This window comes from Zalophus californianus, chromosome 4 (genome assembly GCF_009762305.2).
Source record: "Zalophus californianus isolate mZalCal1 chromosome 4, mZalCal1.pri.v2, whole genome shotgun sequence".
Taxonomy (NCBI): Eukaryota; Metazoa; Chordata; class Mammalia; order Carnivora; family Otariidae; genus Zalophus; species Zalophus californianus.
Genome location: NC_045598.1, coordinates 64,593,334 through 64,619,362, shown reverse-complemented (window position 1 = coordinate 64,619,362; position 26,029 = coordinate 64,593,334). Strand labels below are relative to the sequence as shown.

Below are 26,029 nucleotides of genomic sequence, written 5' to 3'. Positions count from 1 at the left end.
GGAGCAGATTCTGGTCAGATTTCTGAAGAAACGTGGAATTTTCTACAGTCTATTTATGGTGGAGGGCCTGAAGTTATTCTACGACCTCCAGTTGTTCACGTTGACCCTGATATACTACAAGCAGAAGAAAAAATTGAAGTAGAAACTCGGTCTTTGTAATTTTGAGGGTATAGAGTTCTAATGAGAAATCATTTTCATTTCCTCTCACATACACATGCAAAAACATTCCTAAAAGCATGTTTATTTTCTTGATTTTTAATATTTTATTCCTTCTTACTGGGCATTATGGAAGAATGTGTTAAAATGTGTGATATACTACAGGTTGGTATATTTAATGCTAGATAACTTACCATAAAGTCTTTCAGTGTAATATTTTTGAAAGAGAAGGGATAATTGTGATCATTTGGTAATCAGTAGGTTATCTTTGATCTTTATACTACATGCAAATCCATACTATCCTTTGTAGCTTTGTAAATACTTTTGCTTTGGAAACTTTTTCATTACCTTAACACACCATAACTCTGACCAATCTTTTCAGTTCTCCAAAACCCTAATTTAATTGTATAGTTTTGACATGGCTTCATATAATAAAGAGCCTATTTTAAATTGAGAATTGTAGTCAGAAAAATGTTAATTTCCTAAAGCTCAGGAAACGTTAGGGTGTCACTTCTTTTGCACTGCAGCATATAAACTAGCATATTAATATTTACAGTATGTCTTTTTGAATGTATCAAGGATGTATTTAGTTTGAGTGGAATTTGTGTCAGCATATATCCGTAACTTATTGCCTCTTATACTGTAAAATGTTAAACTTTAATTCCTATAACCCTGGATAGTATTCATTAAAATCAGTAAAAAACTTAGAGTTAGTTTTAGGGCACTTTTTATTTTGAGAGCATGAAGTATGGAATGTGTTGATGAGATTGTTGATAAAGCTGAAGCCACTTGCAAAATGATTTTTTTTAATGAAATGCATAAAGTCTTTTTGGATAATACAGTATGCAGTATGCACCGCTATTTGCCTGATTATGTGATGTCAAAAGTTTAGCTATATTCCAAGTATAAAAAAACTGGATTACTTTGAGTGTTGAATAGCATTCACAATGGGTTTGTTTTGGTGTGGGGCAACTGCCACCAGCTAAAACAGTGTTGTTATAATTAGTTCAATAAAAATGATTTTAAAATTTATAACTTGGATGTTGAACTTATTTAATGGATATTAAGAATGAAAAGTATAAAGTTTGTTAATATTATAATATCTTCCTGTTATTTCTTAATCAGAGGTATGCAAAATAAGTCATTTTGGTATAGTATGTAAAGTTTTGATGTTTAATGAAATGATGAGCTTAATCATTAAGATGTATTTCAATTTTTAAAAGATATATCTAGTTTTAAGTTTTCTCCTGCCTCATAATTAGAGTATGATCCTCTTTATGGATTCAACAATGTTATTGATCTATCTCTGAATTACCAGTGTTTATTGTAATTTTGGCATTAGGAGATAATCAAAAAGTTTGTTTTTAATACTGCTTGCCATTTATTGGATATTTATGATGTTTTAGTCAACCTACTAAAGTGCTTTACTTATATTTAATCCTCATTACAACCTTATGACTTAGGTTAAGTGGCTTGTCCCAAATCACACAGCAAAGAAATGGCAGATAGGGGACTCCAACTAGAGGTTACAAGTTTCCTCCAACTAGAGGCAATGTAACTTCATCACAGTGCTGTTATTCACCATTCTATAATATCTCCCTGCATTCTTTTGAAACAGATTATAGGATTAGTCACATTCGTTAGTAGCATTACCATTTTTGTAACAAACTTTGGAATATTATGTGTGGTTAATTGTATCAGAAAGAGGCAATTTCCCTGTATTTTGAAGCTACTCCCCTAACTCTCTAAGGTGAGAAGTTTGAATATACTTGTTACCATTTTGAAGGATTGCAGGTCAGGGGATTAGGTAAGAACTATTTCTTCAGGGGGAAAAAAAACAACAGGCTATTCAAGACTGTTTTAATAATAACACAACTACTACTAATTACTACTAATGCTGAATTCTTAGCAAATGTTAGGCACTAGGCTAAACATGTTTACAGATTAATATGCCCAGGCACACACAACTAAGCGTCCGAATTCAAACCCAGATGTGTCTGATTCCAAAACCTATTCTTCTCTCAGAAGTCACAAGTAAATTTCTTTCTTTTTTTTTAAGATTTTATTTATTTGAGAGAGAGAGAAGGAGAGACAGAGAGTACAAGTGGGGAGGAGAGGGAGAAGCGGGCTCCCCACAGAGCAAGGAGCCTGATGGTGGGGCTCAATCCCAACCCGAACTGAAGGCAGACACTTAACGGACTGAGCCACCCAGGCGCCCCTGTATTGGTTACTTTTGCTGCAATAATGCTATGTAACAGCCACAAAAACTCAGTGGTATACAAAAACATTTAGTTATTTTACAAGTCTGCGGAGTTCAGCTAATCAGGCCTTGGCTGATTTCAGCTAAGCTCACTCATGTATTTACAGTCAGTGGGAATTGGCGAGGCAGGTCTTGTGACCTTGGCTGAGCTCACTCATTTGTGTTGGGCTCTGTTTCTTGTGTTCTTCACCAGGCTAGTTCTTTTGGTCACAGCAGAGGTGCAAGTTGTTTTCAAGCCTCTGTATGTGTCCTATCTACTAATACCTCATTGGCCAAACCAAGTTACATGGTGAAACCCAGAAATAAGGGAGGTGGGAATAAAACCTACTTTTAATGAGAGGAACTGAAAAGTCACATGGCAAAAGTGTGGATACAGAGAGAGATGAACGATTAAAGCTATTAATGCAATCAATCTACCGTAGTTAAGTTGCTCATATTTGAACACGGACTCTGCCACTTACTAGCTGTATGTATAACCTTGACAAGTTCCTGACCTTGGTTTCCTCATGTGCAAAATGAGTCTCTGCCTTCTTGGGTTGTTGTGAAAGGAAATGCTTTAAAAGATATAAAGTACATAGTAAATGTGTCTCTCTCCTCAATTTGGGGGGCAGATAATATGCCCTGACAGATAACACAGTCCTACAGTGCTTTTTACATGTCACTAATGGCAGAAAGTCTAGGATCCCAGTCCATGCCCCAACATGGCTTTAATTGCTAAGTAGATAATGACTTCACTAACTCATGCCTGGCAAAATTATGAAGGCATAATTATGATAGCCACTATTCAGGTGTAGATTTATCAGATAAGCCCTTTGGGTTTAAGGTCAGTTTTCTTTCTCAGCCATGTGAACTTCTGCCCAAGGACCTGTGGACACTGAAGGTTGAGACTTCATGAATATAGCAGCAGGTGTAGTTCGCTAACCAGTCCTGATGCTACTCAGGTTGAAGACTATGTTTTTGTAGCGTAACAGAGCCCTCAAAACTTTTTTAAAATAAGGATTTATTATTTTTCATGATTCTGTGGGTTGTCTGGAGTCGCTCATGAGGCTGCACTGAGCTGGCAGACACACTGTTGGAAGGTTCAAAAAGGCTCCTAACAAAACTGGGGCCTTGGTGCTGTTGGCTGAGCCACAACATTCATCTCCATCAAGGCTTCTGTCTTTCTAGGATCTTATCATCCAGGACCTCTGCATGTGGCTTCTCTCTAGGACAGCCTGATCTATCTTACTGGATGGCAGTGGATTCCAAAAGGGCGAAAGAAAATGCTGCAGCTTCTAAAAGTTTAGGACTGGAACTGACATAGTGTCATTTCTGCTATCTTGTTGGGAGGGAACTATGTGAAGGCCTGAATACCAAAAGGCAGTTCATTGGGAGACACCAATATAACCATCTAACAAATTTATCAGCCTGGTGAAGCAAGGGGAAGGAAGTAGGAGGGAGTCACATAATACTTGGTTGTTCCACTTTTAATGATACAAGGATTGATCTGGGTTCAGATGGTGAGAACCCACTTCTTCCATTGTAAAGTTACTGATCAACTTTTCCACTAATAGTTTTTATCTACTGATGAGTACTGCCTGAGTCAGTGCTTTCATTACAGGTTGCAAAATGATGATTTTCTCATTCTAGATTCCTTTTGAGGGACTTTTTCAAAATCTTCACCCTGTAAATGAATTGTAGAAAATGAAAGAATAGTGGTTCAGGATCTGTGATATAATAAATGTTGAAACTTTTAAATCTTTCCTTGTGCTAAATTAGACTGTAAGAGTTTCTTACCTGGGCTATGCTATTTACCTCTTCCAAGCTTAAAAAATTGCCTTTAGCCTAGGTGAAGAGATGTTGTAATAAAGAGCCCCACAAAATTAGCTGTTGGATTTACTATAAAGATGCTGTTGAAGATACAGTTCACTATCAGTCTTGTTTTGAGAAATTGTAGGACAAATTTATCTCTGGTCTTAGTACTCTTCCTCTGAGCAACTGATTTGTTACTATCTTATGGATACTGAGACTATCATAACTGATCTTGTTTTTCCTTATTACAACATCTGCCAGAATTAAAGTAAGTGTTCAGGGGGTGCCTGGGTGGCTCAGTCATTAAGCGTCTGCCTTGACTCAGGTCATGATCCCAGGGTCCTGGGATCGAGCCCCACATCAGGCTCCCTGCTCCGCGGGAGGCCTGCTTCTCCCTCTGCCTCTGCCTGCCTCTCTGCCTACTTGTGCTCTCTCCCCCTGTCAAATAAAATCTTAAAAAAAAAAAAAGTAAGTGTTCAGGACCCTAGAATATGTATTTCTGTGCATTATTCTTCTGTTTTCTTGTTGTCCGAATTTTCCCATTTTAATTATTTTAAATTTGATTTTGCCTATTAATTTTTTGTAAGCCACGTGTTTTTAGAAATAAGCAAGGTATAATTTTTTTAAAAGTATGCCAAATATCTTGGTCTTTTAGGTGGTGTACAACAACATCTTCCCTACTAGACAATAAGCACCAAAAGGATTTGTCTTGTTTACTCCTAGTGCTTACCACAGTGTGTGGCACAAAATAGATGGCTGGCAAATTTCTCTAATAACTTAATGTTGATGACTCTCTTTCAAATTACCTCCTCCCTGGTTTTGGGGGTACCGTTCTATCCAGTTTTTCTTTTACTGTTCTGGCCCCTTGTTTCTCCTCTATAGTCGTCTCTTTTTTTCCTTGCCTCCAAATGTTTGAGTTTCTCTAGGTTTTGTTCTACATACATTTTCAATTCTCACTCTTTGTGCTCTCCCTAGAAAACCTAATCCAGACCCAGGTTCCCGTTACTGCTTATATGTTGAAGACTCACAAATCTGTACTTCCACTTCTGACCTATGGCTTGCATCCCAGACACATATATTCTACTGACTCCTGGGCAGCTTCATTTGGATGTATGAGCTACTTCAAATTCAGTATACCCTAATGGCACACATCATTTCCACCCCTAAGCCTGCTCCTACTTTTAATAAAAGTAGTAAAAGTCCTGTGGTCCTCAATGACACCTCCATCTCCCCAGTCACACAACCCAGGAATCCTAGACTCTCTTTTAACATACCAACACATTCAATCAGCTACCCAAATCTTGAAGATTTAGCCCCTCAAATATCTAGATACATATTTGAATATAAGGGCATTCATCAAACCAGTCATTTGTAATAGCATGAAAGTAGAGTAGCCTAATACCCCCAAAAAGAAAAATGGCTAAATAAATTACATAACCACTTGGGGCTTCTGAATAATATGACATGGAAAATATGATCTAAAACAATAGCAATTAGGATACATTATTTCATATCTTATATACATAGAAAAAGTAGCTTATCTCTCGTCATAGTAGTAGTATTGGTAGTAAGCAAATAAGTAGTTATAAGTTCCATTCTCATAGGGGCCTTTGCATCAACTCTTCTCTCTCTGTATAATGTTTTCCACACCCTTTGACTAAGTCCTAAATGCACATTCATACATTAGGTCTCATTCAGCCTAAATGTTACTTCCTCAGGAAGTCCTCCCTTTTTCTTCTTTCTAAAGACCTTAGAACATGTACTTTGGGGTATTATGGACATACTCTCATAGTGACCTGTACTTTTTATTCATGGTGCTTATCAGTTTGAACTTATGTACAGTATTTGTGTAATTATTTCTTGAATGTCAACCTCCCTCCCTAGACTACAGGATCTGTAAGGGTAGGGTCTATGCTTGCTTTGCTTAGTACTATATCTCCAGCACCAGTATAGCTCCTATCAAGTCTATTAAAAAAAAAGAAAAAGTAAAAGAACGAATGAATGAGCTACATCAATGGTTTTCCAAACACGTTCTGAGGCAGTGCCTTAAAGGCCATAGTAAGGGACAAGGGAGGTGTCAGTGGTTGCCAATTCCCAGGTCATTTTATTTGGATTATATATTGGATTCTGGCATAAGATTGTGTTTATAAAAGGAACGCCAGTGCTTCAGTAAAATTGTACAAACCCCTGAATTAGATGATCTTGAAGTCTCTTCCATCTTCAGTATTCTGTGATCCTAGATGAAAATAACAAAGGGCAAACGGGATATACCATAATTAGGGAGTGACTTTCACCAGTGAGCTTGGCTGTGTTTCCTCCTGAGAGCAAGGGAGCTCCTTTTCCCTCTCTTAGATAATTGAAGATTTGAGGGACTCTTAGCCCTTTCTACTTGGCCAGGATCAACACCCAAGCCTACAGTTTTCTCTTCTTTGCTATCTTCTTTACCATCAATGAACTGGTCTTTTCCCCCTTACTTCTTCAGTGCTTGTTCCAAAGACCCTAGAACCCAGCCACTTGGGGCTACTTGTAGTTCCCCTCTCACATTCCTGTACACTCTCATTCATGCAGTTCCCTCAGTTGACAAGTCTTTTTTCTCTGCTTTGCAAACTCATGCTATAACTCGAATGCCAACCCTTGTAAAAAGCCTTTCCCAAACCTCCTCTGTTCCCACAATATTTATATCTCTACATAGAGCCTCTGCAGTTCAAATTACATAACCTCTCTAAGCCCATTTTTCTCATCAGAAAAATGTGAAGAGTCACAGGTTGTGTTCTCCAGGAACCAGATACTTACATGATTGGTGTGCAGATTAATTTGGAAATGCTCTTAGGATCATCATTTGTGAGGTTAGGGAAGAATTGGGCAGAGGAAGAAGTCAAGCCGTGATGTAATCTTAATGGAATGCATCAGCTGATGCAAGTTGTTCTACAGATAGGATGATCCACTAGAACTGTCCCATGTTGAGGTGAGAGGGCTAGTCCTTCCAACAAGGAAGATTTTATTAAAGATTTTATTTATTTATTTGATGGACACACACACACACACAGCAGGGGAAGTGGGAGGGAGAGGGAGAAGCAGGCTCCCCACTGAGCAGAGAGCCAGATGTGGGGCTCCATCCCAGGATCCTGGGATCATGACCTGAGCCAAAGGCAGACGCCCAACCAAGGCACCCAGGCGCCCCCCGTTTCAACAGTCCTGATAGATACTACTAGTGGCTCTACACTGATCAGGCATTTTGGATGTGGCCTCCTTGGGAAAAGGTGTGACACTGAACAACACCAGAAGGGGCTGACAGTTCATGGCTGTCTATGGAACACTCCTGGCTGCTGGTAATAAGTCCTTCATTTCTGAAGTGTATCTGAGAAGTAACTTTTGGTGCCAGACATTAATAGTATCTTTCTCAGGATTGTTGGAAGATTAAAATAGGATAAGTGATAAAAAGTACATAGCATATTGCCTGCCGCATAGGATTCTAGAAGAGATGGTTGTTACGGTTATTATACAAAAAACTTGGTTCTGTAAGTATATAGAGCAAGGTAGGGAAACCTTGTTTATTTTTGTGACTCTAGTCCTAGAATAGGGCCTGGAACCAATTAGGTTCAGTAAAGGCTTGTTGATGTGTTAATATAAAAATATACCTGTCACCTTTTGTCTGGAAGGAGATGTTATCTTGAGTTGAACTCTCAACTAAAACAAATATAAAAAGTCAATTCAACCATTTAATAACTTACAAGAAAAAAAAAAGGAGGCACGTTATCCACTTGCATGAAAAAAAAAGTTCCAAAGACAAGGAAAACAAAAGCAATGAAGTAGCAGTACTTGACAAATGCAGGAGAGCTCCAGTTAAAATGGCTTCTGGATTTTATATTTTTTGGAATATAATTTTCTAACTTTAGACAGGGAAGGAGATTTAGCTCAGCTTTTCCACAGCTCATAAATGGTGAGAGTGTCAATGGAACTATGAACCCAAGGGAAGTACTTATCTCCATGAATGTTTATTGGGCTTTAATTTTCCTGCATGCCCAATGTAGTTTGTTAACATGTTTCATTTATTTTTTTAAAGTTTATTTATTTATAATAATCTCTATGCCTAAGGTGGGGCTCAAACTCACAACCCCAAGATCAGGAGTCGCCTGTTCTTCCGAGTGAGCCAGCCACAAGCCCCTGTTGTCATGTTTTAATATAGTATTTATTAAGACTTCTTTGTGCCTGACACAGGTCTGGGGACACAGCAATAAGCAAAAGTTACAAAGTCCCTGCCTCTATGGATCTCACCTTCTTGGTGGCAGGAGACCGACAAAGTCTGTAAGTGATAACTGTTAGGAAGAAATATACGCAGGTGAAGAAAGAAAGAGCGGTGGTGTGAGCGTGCTCCTTTGGATAAAGTGGTCTGGAAGCCTCAGATAATGACTTTCGAGAAGGGAGTTGAAGTACGCATTGAACATCAACGAGTTAACTGAAGAGTTCTAGTCAGAGGCAAAAGCAAGCTGAAAGTCTTGAACTGGACAGAGCCCTGCGCGTTGTAGGAACAGCCACAAAGCCAAAGGGGTGAGCTGGGGGTCGTGTGGTTGGAGATGAAGTAGGCAGGAGCATATATAATATCCATATATAGTTGAGACCACACCGCTAAGGGAGCTAGCGTGTCCAAATTTTTCAAGAGGCCACAAAGGGCAGGATGGAGCGGACTTCCAACAGCGGGGCCACAGTGACGCCTTTCCCCTACAGAAGCAAAGGGCCGAGTTAAGACTATTGCAGGGTATGAACTGGGCCCTGCCCTCAGAAGACCAACCCTCGTGCAGGGCGGAGGGCTGACCGCGGGGGCGGACCTAGGCATCTCCCAGGCCTCCGGCGCTGCACGGGCCGCGGTTACCAGCAGGCGGTGTAGTGAGCGCGCCTGCAGCCGCCGCCGCCCGCCCGTCCGTCCCAGCGAGGAAAGAGGAGGGGACCGGAAGGAGCCGCTGGTGCTGCGGGAAGTGGCAGGAGCGGGAGGCGGGGACCCACCTGGAAGCGCCGCGGCGCCGCTGTCGAGCTTCCTGCGGCGGCCACCCGGGCAAGTGCCGTGGCGGGGGCAGAGAGCGGCCACGGCGGCGGCGCCTCCCCGAGTGGCTCCCGGCGCCCTGCCCCGCTTGAAAGGTGAGCAGTCGCTCGGGGCATGTGGTGGGGGCCAGACATGGGGGAGGGAGAATGGAGGAGGAGGGAACCCGGGGCACCATCGACTTTGGAACCCGGATTTAGAGCTGAGTGCCGGGAGGGGGTGGGTTGGAGGCGGCGGCGGCGGCGGCAGCGACGGCGAAGCCCCCACGTGGGGTGGGGGTGCGCGCGCACGTGTGCGCGGGCGATAGGGGGGCGGGGAGGGCTCTTGGGAGGACAAGCGCGCGCTCGCTTAGTAGCGAGCGGTCCACGTGACGGGCACGCCGAGAATCTGCCTCCACGTGACAGGCTGGGAGGCTGGTTGAGGCAAAGGGATGTTGTCTGTGTGGTATAACCGTAATCTTTGGAGGTTTTAGGGTTTTCTACCGCTTTTCTTTACTAGGGGGGATAGATGAGAAATAAAAGGCGGAAAAGCCTTTCTGCTGTTTCCTTGTTCTACACATTCTCCAGTCCGTTAATGAAGCACTTTCCAAGTTCCGAAAGGCCGATTTCCCTGTACCGCCATGTTGGTTCTAGAGGAAACTCGCGAGATGCTAGTGGGTTTGTATCGCGAGATCTCTCGATTCTCGCGGGACCTTGTTGGCAGAGCAGTTGTCCTGGATGGCGAAGCCTTGGGTTCCGGGGGCCTGGGACCCGCAACTCTTTCTACAAGGCAAGTTGTTAGGGAGGGGCCGGGAGCGAGTGCCTCTTGGTGCCGGGAGACGTGTTAGGTTAGCTTCCTTTAGTCCTGAGGGGACTACGTTGACCCCATTGAGGCGACACGGTCTTCCTCCCCACCCCCCTGCGGGCGCTCCGCCACCTGCAGAAGCGTCTGCACCCCTCAGCCCCGGCTCCTTTTCCCCCGCGCAGTGATAGTTCCACCCCCGTCCCGCTCCCTTGGAAGTTCAGAGCCATTCTCGCGCAGTCGTGACGATTCCGTTGGATACTGTTGCTCTTACTTTCAAACGTTCATGTCAGTTTTTCCCCTTGTTGCCATTTTCTAAAGAATTCCAGACCTGTTAACCAATTCTGTCGCTTGTTTCTGCTGCAGTACCTTTCTCCTCTGGCCATTCTCAGACGCTTAAAACTAAGCGCCTTCTGTTTTTTCTCTCTGGGCATCATTTACTCCCACTTACTTGGTCATTGATAACTTCCTCATGATTCTGACTGACTTTGTATTTACAATAATTTTTGGCAGTATTTGGAAGGAGCGCTTATATCTCTGACAATACCTGATGTCAGAATAAAATCTTTTTTAATCTTTTTGTGCGTGCCTATTAACTCAATTATCGATATGATTTTGATTACTATATTATGAGGTTGCCATCTTTGATGTTCAAGGATGGTTTTGGGTCACATGTTTAAAGTAATAGTGGAATGTTTTAAGTCAAAATTTTAGTTAAAACCGAACTTATCTTCATAAACTTTGGTATCAAGGTTTGGTTTTTCTTTAAATAAGTTTGACATAAAATTAATTTTTCTCCAACTTTCGATGTCTTACCAGAAATGAATTTACAGTGTATTTTTTTTTCATATTCTTGAACAGTCTTTGAATTTATTTAGTATTCGTAGTGGGAAGTTAATTACAAAGCTAGTCAGATAACTAGGTAATCCACTCATAATTTTTTGTTAAGCTATGAAGGTGTTTCCTTTACACTTAATACAGAGAAGTATATAGAGTAAAACGCTCCCTGTTACTCTGCCAAGTTGCCTTACTCAGTCTTAAATCTCTGTAACCGTTCTTAGCAGTAGCTGTGTACTATTCTATGTATTTTTTTTTAACGAAGAGGAGGAAGTGGAGTGGTGTTTTAAGATACACTATCACAACATTAGCAATCAGTAAAAATTTTTCTACTCAGCTAAATTTTTATTTAGTGATAAATGCCTATTGTCTTGACAGATACATGCATATTTGCTTTTTAAAAAGAAAATTCTTTGTACAGATTTTTTGGTGATAATGGTTTTGTGAAAGTATCTTGAGGGATAGCATTATTTTTGTCCTAGAGATTTAGTATACTGGTTAGCTTTGCACCAAAATGAAATCCATGTAAAATAGGATTTAAAGAAACAAGGATGTATCAGTTGAGCTTTATATTTTTATGTTTAGTATTTGTGTTATATATTTATCCTTATATTCATGCTTATATTTTGTGATACTTATATTTTCTAAATTATAATCCAAGTATGTGTATGGTAGTTTTCCAGAAGTTTTTTTTTTTTTTTAAAGATTTTATTTATTTATTTGAGAGACAGAGAGAATGAGAGAGAAAGCACATGAGATGGGAGGAGGGTCAGAGGGAGGAGCAGACTCCCCGCTGAGCAGGGAGCCCGATGCGGGACTCGATCCAGGGACTCCAGGATCATGACCTGAGCCGAAGGCAGTCGCTTAACCAACTGAGCCACCCAGGCGCCCCAGTTTTCCAGAAGTTTTAAAAATTATCAGCGTAAATAGTTCTGACTATGCAATTTAGTGAACTCAGCAGAAGAGTGGTAGGTATATCACTAGTTAATACAAACAAATGTACAACTCAGAAGTTGCTAAGCAGCATTTTGTGATTTTTTTTTTTTAATTCCCCCCCCAAACCTAGTAGCAGTATTACTTATCAGTCACATGAAAGTGACTTAACTCTTGGGCAGTGTGGTTTTCTTTTGTAATAGTTCAAGTAGGAACGTTGGGGAATGAAAGTCTTGAGAGGTTTGATGTGGGAAAGAGGAAAAGGAGACAGGGGACTGTGTAGTTGGATACTGAGATGAAATTGAAGTTGCATAGAAAGGAGAGGATGGTAGAAGGTAGAAGAGAGAGCCATGATCTAAGACTAGGCAGCAGGTTCATTATGGTTGGAGGGCAATTTGAGTTGACCAGAATTTGGAATCTGTAATTCCAGGCAATTTTTTCCTCTTAAAACTTTTTTTAAATGGTTTTCACTTATCTCAAAAATTGCTTGATATCACTTGTCATAGAAAGTCAGCAACTGAATTTGATACTTAATTGAAATTTTGTGAATTCTTTAGTTAGGTAAAGCTCTTGTTAAGTAACATTTGCTGAGTACATTTTATTTTTAGAAGTAGAAAATTTGTGAAAATGACAATGGACTCTAAGGTCACAATTCTGTAATGGCCTTTGCAAAGATATCTACAAAATTTTGCTTGGTAATTGGGCCTTAGGTAGTTCCTGTGTGCATCTCATTCTTGCGATAATACATGTTTCTTACAACTTTGCTTTATAAACTCTTTTTGGTAGTGGATTTTGAGAGTTACCAGTCTTTTTTTTTTTTTTTTTAAGATTTTATTTATTTGAGAGAGAGGGAGAGTGAGAGGGAGAAGCCGACTCCCTGCTGAGCAGAGAGCCCGATGTAGGACTCAATGCCAGGACTCTGGGATCATGACCTGAGCCGAAGGCAGACGGTTAATCACCTGAGCCACCCAGGCGCCCAAGAGGCCAGTCTTTTAGAGACTAGTACTTATTTGAGGTACTGGGTAGAAATATACTGAGAAAATCTAAGGAGGAAGAGGCATGTGTCTCACGTGATCTGAGTTTGCTTGAGTAAAACTTAAATAACTAAGAAATTTATTTTCCCTTTTCTCAAATTGTCATAAAAGTGATCTGTGAGAGCTGATGAACTTCAGTGACCAGAGGAAATTAATAACAGTGATAATACAGTACTGATCTGTCCTCACTTGGATTTTTTTCTTGGGATCTGAAACAATGCTAATTTCCATAGACCTATAATTTTGTAAACTATATGGTGTTGATACCTATGTTACATATTAGTTACATCAAGAATATAAATTTTATTTCTCACCTCTTGAACCAGTGTCCAAGAGAGATAGGAAATGACTTGACCAGAAATGTCAGTGAAAATATGTTGCAGGTGCTTTTTAAAAAAACCTAGCTAATTTCATATGAAAATTCAGTCTGGATTTAACTGCAAGGAATATTTGCTGGAAGAGTTTTTGATTTTTAAAGTAGTATTTAATATAGATGTGGTATACACTGTGGTACAAATTTCTGTGGTTAAATACTCTGGTAACCACTGTAATTATACTTTAAAAGTACTGATCAGTGAGTATTTCCCAAAGTCTTTTAAGTGTTGACTTCTAACACCATGGAAGTATAGACTTTGCTATTTTGTTTGAATTTGTCCTTCTCACCTCTTTCTGTTTTTTTCTTTTCAGCTGTTCTTTCTCATTTAGGTAGGTAATTTTTGTTTTGTCAGAGACAAGTGAGTTCAGTAACTTTTCCTGAGGAGACTATCAAACTATTCAGTTATTATTATTAGGAACTCCATTGTAAGTTATATTCAGTAATTCAACCAACATTTTTTGAGTGTTAGTGATCTCAGCCATTTGAAACAGCAGGAATCCTGAGCCTTCAGAATAACTGTAATCAAGTACCAAAAGCCTGTGGTTTTTCTTCAGAAACTCCTAAGTTGAGTGAAGAAGTTTTGCAGCACCAACAGGGTTAGTTACCTGATTTTATAGCCCGCAGATGATAAGCCACAGGATTGGCTGTTGGAGTTAGGCACACTGACAGCTGAAATGTTATTTTATTTCAAGGGAAAAGGAAGAAAAGCTATTAAAAAATAGATGGAACTATAGAAGAAGTGTTTTAAGGCCATTGCACAGAGACATACAGTCCTGTTACCATTAACTTGTGAGGGAATCACAATATTGCAGAACAGTGTAGTACATGGTGTGTCACACGATGACCTTAATCATGAACTTTTATTCTGTGTATTGTGTTTAAGGAAGTAAGGAGTTGGTGTCTTTTTTTAAAAGATGGTTATGAGTAAATGGTTTCAAAGCTTTGTTAATTAATGCTTTCAGTTTTCTGGAAAATTGACTTACAGAACTCGTCTGAAACCAAATAAAAATGATGCTGTTGTGTATGGCATTTCCTTTGTTTTATTTTATTGCTTTTATCTATTTCTTCATTTCCTTATTTATTATTTCAAGGGATTACCTCCCAGATAAGGCTCCGTTTACATTTAATATTTGATATCAGTGATAAGCAGTTGTCTAAAGACTAGCGCCTTTATTAATAAAGGAATTTTGGAAGCAAATAATTAGAATTTGTCAATGACCAGTTCATATAATTCAGTTCTATAGTTTTGAATGCTAATACTGAGTCTCCGTCCTTAGCACTGGTGAGTGTCCTGAGGTGAGAAATGTTTCATTTTGTAGTGGATTTTCTTTGTTGCTTTGCTTGCCTTTTCAGTCTCTTTTAATATGTTAATTTAAACTCTTTTTCTCTCTTCATTGTTAGAGTAATGATAGTATTTGATTTAAGTATAAACTGTGTTGTGTGTGTGTTTTAATGACTTTAATGGCTGACTTGGGAATTTTAAATCTGAGGAATTAATATAACCATATTAACATTTTCATGTACTTCTTACATTATTTAAAAAATACATCTTTTATATACTTGCAAATAAAACATTTAATACCATGTTCTGCTTTCTAATCTAATGTTAGGTAACATTTTTCCATTCTCACAATGAGTCTTCATAACCATAATTATAAGTGGTTGTATGATGTCCTATGTGTAGATGTATCATTGCCCTATTCTAATTTTTTGCATATATAAATAACAGCGTGAAGAACATTTATATATAAGATAATTTTCTGTATATAGTATTCTTGTATATTGCCAACACCAGAAGTGATTTTTAGGTGTATTTTTAAAGGCTTTTAAAACATATCTGTCACACTGTTTACCAAAAGGATCAATTTATATTTATGTTGAAGTGGCTATTGCTCTTTATCTATATTAGTATTACAAAAACTTCATGGGGTGTAAGTCATACCACTTTTTTCTTAGATTACTACCGAGGTGAAACATGATTAATAGATGTATTTCTTTTGTGAATTAAGATAAACAGAATTTGGAAATTAATGTTAATCAAATCTTTCGACCTAATTTTGTTCTACTTTGAACTTCTGAAATTCCTCTTCTGGAAATGTAATAAATAAACAATACTGATTTAATACTGTCTCTTTTAGTTTTTATAAATTAGTTTAAATAAATTTAACTGTTTACCTCATTTGGTATTGGTGTGAAGTGAGAGTATAAATGTTTTCCTCCAAATTGGTAATCGTCTCAGCTCTGTTAAATAATCCTTTATTTGCTCATTGTTTTGTGTTTCATTTTTACATTTTAAATCTTTTTTACTTTTATTCCAAACTTTAAAAAAATGTTAGTATTGTTTTTTAGAAGATTCTTAAGGCACATCTACTATCTTTTGACCTGGTATCTTTTTATTGTGATAGTTGTTTTCATATTGATTTTTAAGAGCACTTTACAAATTGAGGATAATAAAGCTCATTCTGTACAAAACAGTGTTTTATAATTCCTTTTCTTGTCAGCCCAAATTCTAAGTTCTTTTCCCATACCACAGAATTAAGTAAGGTTAAGTGAAGTAATTTCTCCTTTTTTTTTTTTTTTTTTAAGATTTTATTTTTAAGCAAATCTCCACACCCACTGTGGGGCTCGAACTCACAAGCCCAAGATCAAGAGTCGCATGCTCTATAGACTGAGCCAGCCACGTGCCCCTCTCCTTTCTTGACTGGACAAAATATGAAACTACTTAAGAGTACAGTAGTAGAGGCTATAAAGAGAAAAACTATTTTGGTAGATTTTTGTGGAATTAGAAATAAACTGCTAAGATCAACAGTTTAGGATGTGTGATTAAGGTGTCTTTTATTAAATAGTAATGTGTAGTTTGACATCATATGCCTCTATTTAATGAAAAAGTGCTAATTGGCAGTTCTAGGACTCTAGTTACAGAATCTCAGTACCTTTCTTTTCAACTGTTAAGAACAGCAGTGTGGCACATGTACTGACATTTAATAATCAGTAAGAAATTCCAGGTGAGCATTAGTGAGACCATCCGTGCCAAGGAGAGCATTTTCAATATCTAAAGTTTTTATTGCTTATGAAGGGTTTGTTTTTTTTTACAAAATAATTACTCAAGATCTTAAAATAAATTTGGAAAAAAGGGGAGCTATTTTTACTTACTTACATTTTAAAACTGTGAAGGCTCCAAAGCTATTACTTTATTAAATAATGACTAATATTTTGTGTTGTTTACAGATTGTTATGATTACATTAATGCTAGGAAGAAAAACGAGATTAACTTTGTGACTGTGAAATCATAATAAATATTTGAAAATAAACATTTGAAAAAATGTGTGTCCTGTGCTTGGGGATCACATAAAGAGAATTGCAGGTGAAGAAATTGTTGGGGTGGAATCTCTTTCTACCTTGGATTGGGATGAGATTTAAAGGGATTGGAACATAATTTACACCTTTTATTACTACCGGAATTCTGCTTACTTTGTAAGGAATAAGTTGATTTTGCAAAATGGCACTGAAGTGGTCCAGGAAATAACAATTGCTAATTGTATTCTGCCAGTTACTTATACTTTTCTTACTAGATTTTTTCTTTTTTTTAAAACTGGTCAGAAGCTTAAGGAATACATCTTGTAGTTCTTATACACTTCCCCATTAGAAAGCAGGTTTATTGTGTTTCATAAATAAGGTGAAGTAATGCTTTATTTAGCTTGACAGTATTATAGAGGGAGGTGCCAGGATTTTTTTCTCCTGAGAAAGGTGTGTGTGTTTGTGAGATTTATCTACTGATAGCCCTTGAGGAACCTTATAATACTTCTGTATCTTACTGTACTCACACCAAACCTGTAATTCTTAATCTGAACTGTGTCCACTAAATAGAAAGTTTTAATGTTTGTTTTTGCAGTAATGTTTCATTTTCTGAGGGAGAAATGTCCTTTGCTTCCTGTTTTAAAGAAAATGTAAATATGATTACAGTGTAATACAGAAAGTTCTCATAAGTTTACAGTTCAGTGAATTTTCACAATATAAACAAACCTGTGTAATCATTATTAAGAAGCAGAACATTATCAAAATCTCAAACTGTCTTGTGTCCTAATGTGGTCATTAACACTACCCCCCCATCCCATGGGAAACCACTATTTTGATGTCTAGTACCATAGAATAATTTTGTCTATTTTTGAACTTGAATTTTGTTTATCAACATTATTGTATTTTTATCCTGCTTTAGAAGTCCTAGAACTCAATGTAGTTTATACCTGGAGATCTCAACACTTTGATTTAGATATTTTTCTTGTTGCATTCATGATTTCAAGAACTCTTAGAAGGGGACATAAAAGAAAAGCCTTACTTTCAGATTGTGTGGTAGACCCTTTCTGTGTTTTAGTGTTCTTTGGGCAAACAGGATTCTTTTAATTTTTGTCATTGATTGGCCTACAACAGTACTTCAGCCTCCCCCCCCCCAACTTAATAATTTTGTTTTGTACACTTTGGTACAGCATTCCTGACCAGCTAATGGCTTTTTGGACTTTTATCCTATGACTTGGCAGCTTTCTTTTCATTCTTTGAATTCCTTTCAAGCAGTGATTCCTATTCTAATTTTTATGACAGACACCCTGTGTATCCTCTGTTATTTTAAAGAATATGGTGAGTGTCCCTCCCCCGCAAAAAAGTCCCAGTTTGTTGAAGCCATTTTACTTTTAAGGTATTTATTTTATATTTATGGACAGTGTAACATTGTGGTGTACACATTATAAAATCAAGTTATAGGCTCTGAAAATTTGAGAATCAGCTAAAGCTTTACCTAGTTTATATTCCCTTTCAGGCTGGCTTCAAATATAAGTGCAACTTTCTCACAGAAATTCTCCCTATTTTCTTTTCTACCCCTCCCATTTCACTTACAAATTTTTTTTAAAGATTTTACTTATTTGACAGAGCCCGTGTGCACAAGCAGGGGGAGTAGCAGACAGAGGGAGAGGGAGAAACAGGCTCCCCGCTGAGCAGGGAGCCCGATGCGGGGCTTGATTCCAGGCCCCTGGGATCATGACCTGAGCCGAAGGCAGACACTTAACACACTGAACCACCCAGGCGCCCCTCACTTTTTTAATTTTAAAGAAAGGCATGATGAAAGATTTATTACTGCATTCCTTCACATAATTTTTCTTTCATATAAGTCCCACGGTTAGCCTGGAAGATACATGTAATTTTCTTTATAAACTAATTTTGTTTACCATCAGTCAGTAATAGCTAGGGCCAGAATATTATAAATGGCCTGTAACTGTTGAAATTAGGTATTTTGTTCAAGAGTAATTTAAGAGTAACATGCACCTCCATTTTGGAGTGATCTTTTATTTGTTGAGCATTTTTTCCCCAAAGGTTTTATTTATTTATTTATTTGATGAGAGCACAAGTAGGGGTGGGGGTGCAGCATCTCCATCCCAGGACCCTGGGATCATGACTTGAGCTGAAGGCATATGCTTAACTGACTGAGCCATCCAGGTGCCCTATTTGCTGAGCTTTTGTAGAAATTAAATGTTACACAAAGTGTTTGCCTAATTTCTAAAGTTTTCTTTTTGCTCTGATACTTTAAATGTCTTGACTTTAGGGCAACATCATGATATAGGAGAACATTCTCTCACGAAGAATGAAGGAGAGAGTAACTGACTTTTTTTTTTTTAATTTTATTTGTTTATTTGAGAGAGAGAATGAGAGAGAGAGAGAGCATGAGAGGGGGGAGGGTCAGAGGGAGAAGCAGACTCCCCGCTGAGCAGGGAGTCCGATGTGGGACTCGATCCCGGGACTCCAGGATCATGACCGGAGCCGAAGGCAGTCGCCCAACCAACTGAGCCACCCAGAGTAACTGACTTTTGTAACTGTTACAGAGTTACCACTAAATTTGAATAAATGCTGTCTTGGGGAATGAGTCAGGATATTTTCCAGTTGACCTAAGCCACATATATAGGTAGATACTTTTCTTCCGTAGTTAGCAAAATGTCACCAAGGAGTTCTGATTTGTTTGTAACTATAACACAGTGGTTCGCAGACTTCAGCAAGCAAACCTGTGAGGTTGGTTGGTTTGTTTTTTTTTTAAAGATTTTATTTTTTTGAGAGCCCGATGTGGGGCTCGATCCCAGGACCCTGGGATCATGACCTGAGCCGAAGGCAGATGCTTAACGACTGAGCCACCCAGGCGCCCCTTAAGTCAGTAATTCTAACTGAATAGATTAACTCTCCCTTAAGATACCTTTCCCAGATAAAATGGCTTGTGTACTTGTTTTCTTTTCCTGTAATACTTTTCTCATATATTTGCACTGCTTGCTCTCTTCTCAGATTCAAATGTCACCTGGTGTAGACAGCTTTTTTTCTAAAGAGGGAGTTTCCAGGAGGTATCATTTACATAGACTTGTGTGGATGGTGCTCACTGATGTACCTTTATTATATGCCATCTAAAATAGCACCCCCTTCCTACACTAACCCTGGTTTTGTTTTTCTTCATAGTAATTATCATAACTGATATTGTCTCATTAAAATATAAGATCCATGAAGATTGAAATTACGTTCACTGATTTAGTTCTCTGAGTCTGGAATGATGTCTTGTTCATGTCTGAGTCTGGAATGATGCCTTGTTCATGGTGGATGCTCAGTGACTGTTGAATGAATGAATTTATACTATAAAATACTTGGAACAATGTTGGGCACTAGGGAAATGCTTTTTGAAAAAAATGCTCTTTGAATTTTACCTGTTAATACTATTGCTTAATTATTTACACATTTAATTTACTTGATTTTATGTTTTAGCACTTCATATGCCTTATGGAGTAATATAAAATTTCAAAAGCAGGACTTTCTCAAATACTTAAAACTCTTTTTAAAGTTAATAAATGAAACTTGTAAATATAGTGAGTCACAAGTTCTCTTAAACATTCCAGTATTGCTTAACCAAACCAAGTACACTCACACCTTTAAATTTGAAGTATTGCTTATTAACCAAAGCAAATACACTCACACCTTTAAATTTTATTTATGTAAATTTTTAAAGATTTATTTATTTATTTTAGAGAGACGGAGCACAAGAGAGTGTGCGAGTTGGCGGGGCAGAGGAAGAGGGAGAGAGAATCTCAAGCCGACTCCACGTTGAGTGTGAGCCTGTTGGCGGGGCTCAGTCTCACAACCCCAAGATCATGACCTGAGCCAAAAATCAAGTCAGAGGCTTAATTGACTGAGCCACCCAGGCGCCCTAGTCAGTTAATAACTCAAATTTAGAATCATAAGGCTGTCAGAGTCTATAGGGTTAAAATTCTCTTAAACATTATAAGAATGTAAAAAAAAAATACAGGATAGCTTTTAAACCTAACATAGACATATTAATATCATGGGTTTGACATACTTAATTTCAGTATTTAGTTCTAGTGCATTTGGAGGTTCAATAGTCACTTAAGGAAACAGTTTTGTTCCTTTGAGCAAGTTGAAATTGCTGTGACACAGTTTATGACTACAGATCAGTTACCATTTCTTGACAGGCTGATTATCAGCCCTGCATTGGCCTATGGAGCTGCCTTAGTCCAGGTGTTTTTTCTTAAGCCACAGAGGGGCACATTGAACCTTTAACACTTGTCCCTATGATAACAATGGAACTTCAAGACAGTGCCCTTTTGTAGATTTTTTTTTTTTAAAGACTTTATTTATTTGACAGAGAGAGCGAGAGCAGGAACACAAGCAGGGGGAGTGGGAGAGGGAGAAGCAGGCTTCCAGCGGAGCAGGGAGCCCGATGCAGGACTCATCCCAGGACCCTGGGATCATGACCTGAGAGGAAGGCCTGACTCTTAACGACTGAGCCACTGCTTTTTAATTCCATTGCTTGAACGAGTTCTGTAAACCCCACCCAAGTTGCCTCAGCACTTGATTAGATTCCAAGAACCTTTTCTACCTATCTGGCTAATGCGTAGGTTTTATATCATTTAAGTGACACAGAGGAACTGAGAAGTGTTGATAGCTTTTGTTAATTGGTGGTGACTCTATGCCACAAGACTAGAAACAGACATAAAATCTTATTTTTATTTTATTTATTTTTTAGATTTTATTTATTTATTTGAGAGAGAGAATGAGAGATAGAGAGCACAAGAGGGAAGAGGGTCAGAGGGAGAAGCAGACTCCCTGCCAAGCAGGGAGCCCGATGTAGGACTCGATCCCGGGACTCCAGGATCATGACCCAAGCCGAAGGCAGTTGCTCAACCAACTGAGCCACCCAGGCACCCAAAATCTTATTTTTAAAAAAAGAAAATTAGTGGTGGAATGCCTGGGTGGCACAGTCCCTTGAGCGTCCAACTCCTGATTTTGGCTCAGGCCCTGATCTCAGGGAGGTGAGATGGAGCCCTCAGTTGGGTTCTGTGCTTAGCTGGGCTCTCTGCTCAGCAGAGTCCGCTTGAGAGTCTCTCTACCCCTCCCTGTTATGCATGCGTGCTCACTCTCTGTCTCTCAAAATAAATAAATAAATCTTGAAAAAGAAAACAGTTGTTTTGGAAATCACTTTCCATCCTTGGAGGTGAGGTAGAAAGATAAAGACTAGCTTATCAGCATTAAGAACATTACATTAAGAGGTATCAAATAACCTCAAAAAGTGTTAAAAAGCGGAGTGCCTGGCTGGCTCTGTGATCTTGGGGTTGTAAATTCAAGCCCCATGTTGGGTGTGGAGATTACTTAAAAAAAAACTGAAAACCCCCAAATCTTTAAAAAAGTGTTAAAAGGGGGTCTGTGTCAAACTTAAGAGATATATCTAAAAAGACTATTTTTGTTCTTGTTTTTGATATTTTTATGCTTTGGGTTAAATATTTGTGTTTATAAGATTTCAGAACAACTCATTGGCAAGGATAGATATAACTAAAGCAGCTTTGAAAATTTTGCTTGAAACCACAGGCAGGAACTTACAGTGTGAGTTGCTTAAAAGTAAAGAATTAAAAAAAAAAAGTATGGAATTCAGATAAAAAAGTTGTATAAGCAGAATTCTCTGTTCAATTCACCAATTTTAAGGCATTGTACTAAGAGAATAAAAAATGAATTGCACTGCTCCTTTAAGGAGCCTGTAATCAAGTAGGGAATATAGACATGCCAAATTACACATTTTAAATTCTGTATTACAAGAATTAAGCCTTGTGGGAGCAAAAGAGAAGGCAGTTAATTCTGATGAATCATCGAATTGGACTTTAAGGAAGAAGAGTTTTCCATTGAAGATGGGGGAAAATCATTGTCTTTTTTTTTAATTGGACTGAAAAAATCAGAATCAAGGCTGGATTTATTATAACAGATATTTTGTGAGCAGGTAAGGAATAGATTGTAACTGCAGACTAATTAGACTATTATAGTTGTTCAGATAGGGTGATGATGGCCTCAACTGGAGCAATAACAATAGGGCAGAAAGAGACGTAGACAGTTCTTTTCAAGACATTGTAGAAGAATAATTAGTTTAGGGACGCCTGGGTGTCTCGGTTGGGCGTCTGCCTTCAGCCCAGTCATGATGCCGGGGTCCTGGGATTGAGTTCCACATTGGGCTTCTTGCTCAGCAGGGAGCCTACTTGTCCCTCTGCCTGCCGCTCCGTTTGTGGGTGCTCTCTCTCTCTCTCTGACAAATAAGTAAATAAAATCTTTCAAAAAAAAATATTATATTGGTGGGAAAAGGAGTTAAGCTGTGTGAAAGTTTTTTTTTTTTTGAAAGATTTTATTTATTGAGAGAATGACTGGGGAGAGGGACAGAGGGAGGGGGAGGAGCAGGGACGCCTCTAAGCAGGGAGCCAGTGTGGGGCTCAATCCCAGGACCCCAGGATCAAGAAGACCTGAGTTGATGGCAGACACTTAATCAGCTGAGCCACCCAGGTGCCCTGAAAGCTTTTTAGCTTGGATTGTTAGATATTTTTCACTGAGATTGTTGAAATAGGGAGAGGATAATATTTTGGGGGTAGGAAGAAAATGACTGGAGATTTGTACTTGTTGAATAAAAGGTACTTTTGGAACCTCTAGATTGAGAGCATGGAATATGGTACATTGAAGTTTGGGATGGAGGTTGGGGCTACAGATATAAAACTTTATAGGTTAAAATAATCTGAGTTAGAATGATTTTACCTGTGGAGAGAGGATAAGAAATGAACATGTACATTTGGGGGGTGCAGAGAGGAGTCACAGTGCCTGAGAAAATGGAGGGGAGGAGACTTGGAAAATTTATCTCAGAGGTAGGAAAACTAGAAGGAAATGAAGGTCAGAGATGGAAGTTTCAAAGTTAGGAGGAAGTGATGACTTGGTTCAGAGCTTCCAAGGGATTTTAATGGTTGTAGGGACTAAGAAGAGAAACCTTTGCATTTGGGGGAAGAACCAGCTAGATTTGATAGGGACTTTTAGAGGAGTTTGATTTTGTAAAATCTCAGGATTAATAGTTTGTTGCTTAGAAAAGAAAAAAACAAAGTACCAGGCTGCATTGGTCTCTATTGGTATATCTCTGCTATAAATTTAGTTTTCTGGCTTCTTGCTTATTCTGTTGGTAATTAACTTTTAAAAACTTTTTTACTGAAGTATAGCACATGCATATGTACATATGTAAAACATTATCAGTATTAAGTGTATAGCCCAGTGAATTTTGAGAAACTGAACACTCCCCAAGTAACCAGCAACTAGAGCAAGAAAGAGAACATTAGCAGTACCTTCTTCCAGTTACTTTCTACTTTCCCATAAGGGTAACCTTTATCCTGACTTTTTTTTTTAAGATTTTATTTATTTATTTGACAGAGACACAGCGAGAGAGGGAACACAAGCAGGGGGAGTGGGAGAGGGAGAAACAGGCTTCCCGCTGAGCAGGGACCCCCTGATGTGGGTCCCGACCCTGGGATTATGACCTGAGCCAAAGGCAGATGCTTAACGACTGAGCCACCCAGGCGCTGTATCCTGACTTTTGACAGCATAGTTTTCTTTGATTTCAAACTTTATGTAAATGACATCATGTATTATTAATTTTGAGAGATTTTAAACCTAAATATTTTTACTACTTTTGTTACGAAATACAGAACCATGAAATTTTTATCATAAAATTTAGATCATCTTGTGTGGTTAGTTTAATATGTGAGACTGTACTGACTTTTTCATCAATTTGTAGAAATTACCATAGCTCTGTAAGAAGAAATTGATGCTTGAATTACATTAATTTAGTGCTTGCTTTGGTAGCACATATACTTAAAAAAATTGAATGAAATTACATTAATTCTGGATAAGGATAAAACATTTTAATGAAAAATTAAAAAATCATCAAGTGGCTTAGATAGAAAGCAGGATTTAACTTGGAATATCCAACTTAGGTATCTTCTATAAGATTTTGATGCTTTTATCTTCTGATGAACGTACTGATTGGGAAAAGGGGTCTTGTAGGAAGATATAGGACTTCAGTGGTAAGTGTTTGGTATTAAAACCAGAAAATAGCTCTTGAAAGGCAGGAGAACATAGAACTCTTACAGTAGGGAAGTTTGATGACACTTGGCATCTTTTTATGTCCTGTGTTCCTTGGTAAATAATGTTTTACACTGTGAGTTTTCTTACTGTGGGAGGTTGGGCCTTGCACTTAAAACAGTGGAATGAAGTTGCATTTTTGGCAGTGGTTTCTGAGGGATATGTTTAATCTGAAGTTCTGATAATCAGGTTTTTGGCATCTGTGTGTTTCTCTGATAAATGTTGCTACCTCCAATGTCAAATTACTCTGGTTTTTCAAATAGAAAAATTTTCCTTAGGGGGAAAATTTTTTTTCCTTAGGTAAATTGAAATATCTCAGAATCAGCATTTATAACCCTTTTATAGCCTTGAGCAGAATATCTAAGTGCCTTGTTAGAGTTTCTAGAAAATGTCCCTTTTAACCTTTATTGATTTCAGCTATATTTATGATTTATGACATGCCATCTTCAGGTTTGATTTTTTTTTTAAAAGTCTAGGTTTTAAAGATTTTATTGATTGATTGTAGAGAGAGGGAAAGGGGAGAAAGCAGAGGGAGAGGGACAAGTAGGGTCCTTGCTGAGCACAGAACCCCACATGGGGCTTGATCTCACAACCCTGAAATCATGACCTGAGCTGAAAACAAGAGTCAGATGCTTAATCGACTGAACCCCCCCTTTTTTCTTTTTAAAGATGTACAGAAATTTAAAAAGAAATCTGAGACCCCTCCCCATCCCTACACCTCCAGTTGTACTTTTTTGGAAAGAAGTTTTTTCTTTTTTAAAATAGAAATACCAGATTAGACTTAAAAAAGATTAAAGGGTTGATTAAATTTGTTAGATAAAATTAAATGAAATAATACATTAGTTAGCCTGAATCTAAAATTCTCTTTCATTAGTAACATTAAAACATTTAAAGCCACAATGAGTGATAGCAAATTAGTAAAGCATTATAAGCCTTCTTTTTTATGTAAAGTATGCTTTGTAAGCATATTTTATTTTTTATAATTTTTTAAAAAATTTATTTATTTGTCAGAGAGAGAGAGAAAGCACAGCAGGGGAAGCAGCAGGCAGAGGGAGAAGCAGGCTCCCTGCTGAGCAAGGAGCCCGATGTGGGACTCGATCCCAGGACCCTGGGTCCATGACCTGAGCCGAAGGCGGACACTTAACCAACTGAGCCACCCAGGCATCCCCCTAAGCATATTTTAATGCATTTTTTTGCAAAGTCACTTTAAAATAAATTTAGAAGTTTTGTTAAATACAGCTTTTAAAAAATATAATGAAGGGTTTTTAAAAATAATTATTAGATAGAGAGAGGGAGGGGCAAAGGAAGTAACGTAAAGGAACAGGGAGAACAGTAAAGGAAGAGGGTGAGAGAGAATCTTA

General features: G+C 38.3%; 3 protein-coding genes and 1 long non-coding RNA gene across 12 annotated transcripts in view; 2 read left to right on the top strand and 2 right to left on the bottom strand.

The window, feature by feature from the left end:
* Positions 1-1,183, top strand: part of USP33 (ubiquitin specific peptidase 33) — a 59,558-nt gene extending 58,375 nt beyond the window's left edge. For all 4 annotated transcript variants that reach the window (XM_027614441.1, XM_027614422.1, XM_027614416.1 and 1 more), the window contains exon 24: positions 2-1,183. In XM_027614441.1, coding sequence (XP_027470242.1) covers positions 2-159 — 158 coding nt within the window. In that variant the 3' untranslated portion in view covers positions 160-1,183. The remainder of the gene's footprint in view (position 1) is intronic.
* A 2,692-nt stretch (positions 1,184-3,875) lies between these two features.
* On the bottom strand, positions 3,876-7,130 carry LOC113916937. Its single transcript, XR_003518080.1, has 3 exons — positions 7,001-7,130; positions 6,393-6,443; positions 3,876-4,079 (listed from the first exon to the last, which is right to left on the bottom strand). It is a non-coding gene; the product is annotated as an uncharacterized LOC113916937 (long non-coding RNA).
* Positions 7,131-8,175: 1,045 nt separating this feature from the next.
* LOC113926638 (formin-like protein 5) lies at positions 8,176-9,863 on the bottom strand. The gene is made up of 3 exons (XM_027601826.1): positions 9,858-9,863; positions 9,209-9,563; positions 8,176-8,926 (listed from the first exon to the last, which is right to left on the bottom strand). Exons 1-3 carry the CDS (start codon positions 9,861-9,863, stop codon positions 8,652-8,654), a joined length of 636 nt encoding a protein of 211 aa, XP_027457627.1. The 3' UTR covers positions 8,176-8,651.
* The window catches only part of ZZZ3 (zinc finger ZZ-type containing 3), a 101,346-nt gene continuing 84,524 nt past the window's right edge, over positions 9,208-26,029 (top strand). For 4 of the 6 annotated variants that reach the window (XM_027584150.2, XM_027584178.2, XM_027584129.2 and 1 more), the window contains exon 1: positions 9,208-9,340. The gene's annotated coding sequence lies outside the window, so the exon portion shown is untranslated. Of the gene's footprint in view, positions 9,341-9,772; positions 10,011-26,029 lie in introns of those variants that run through there. The other 2 variants (XM_027584159.1, XM_027584169.2) reach the window with 2 other exon arrangements.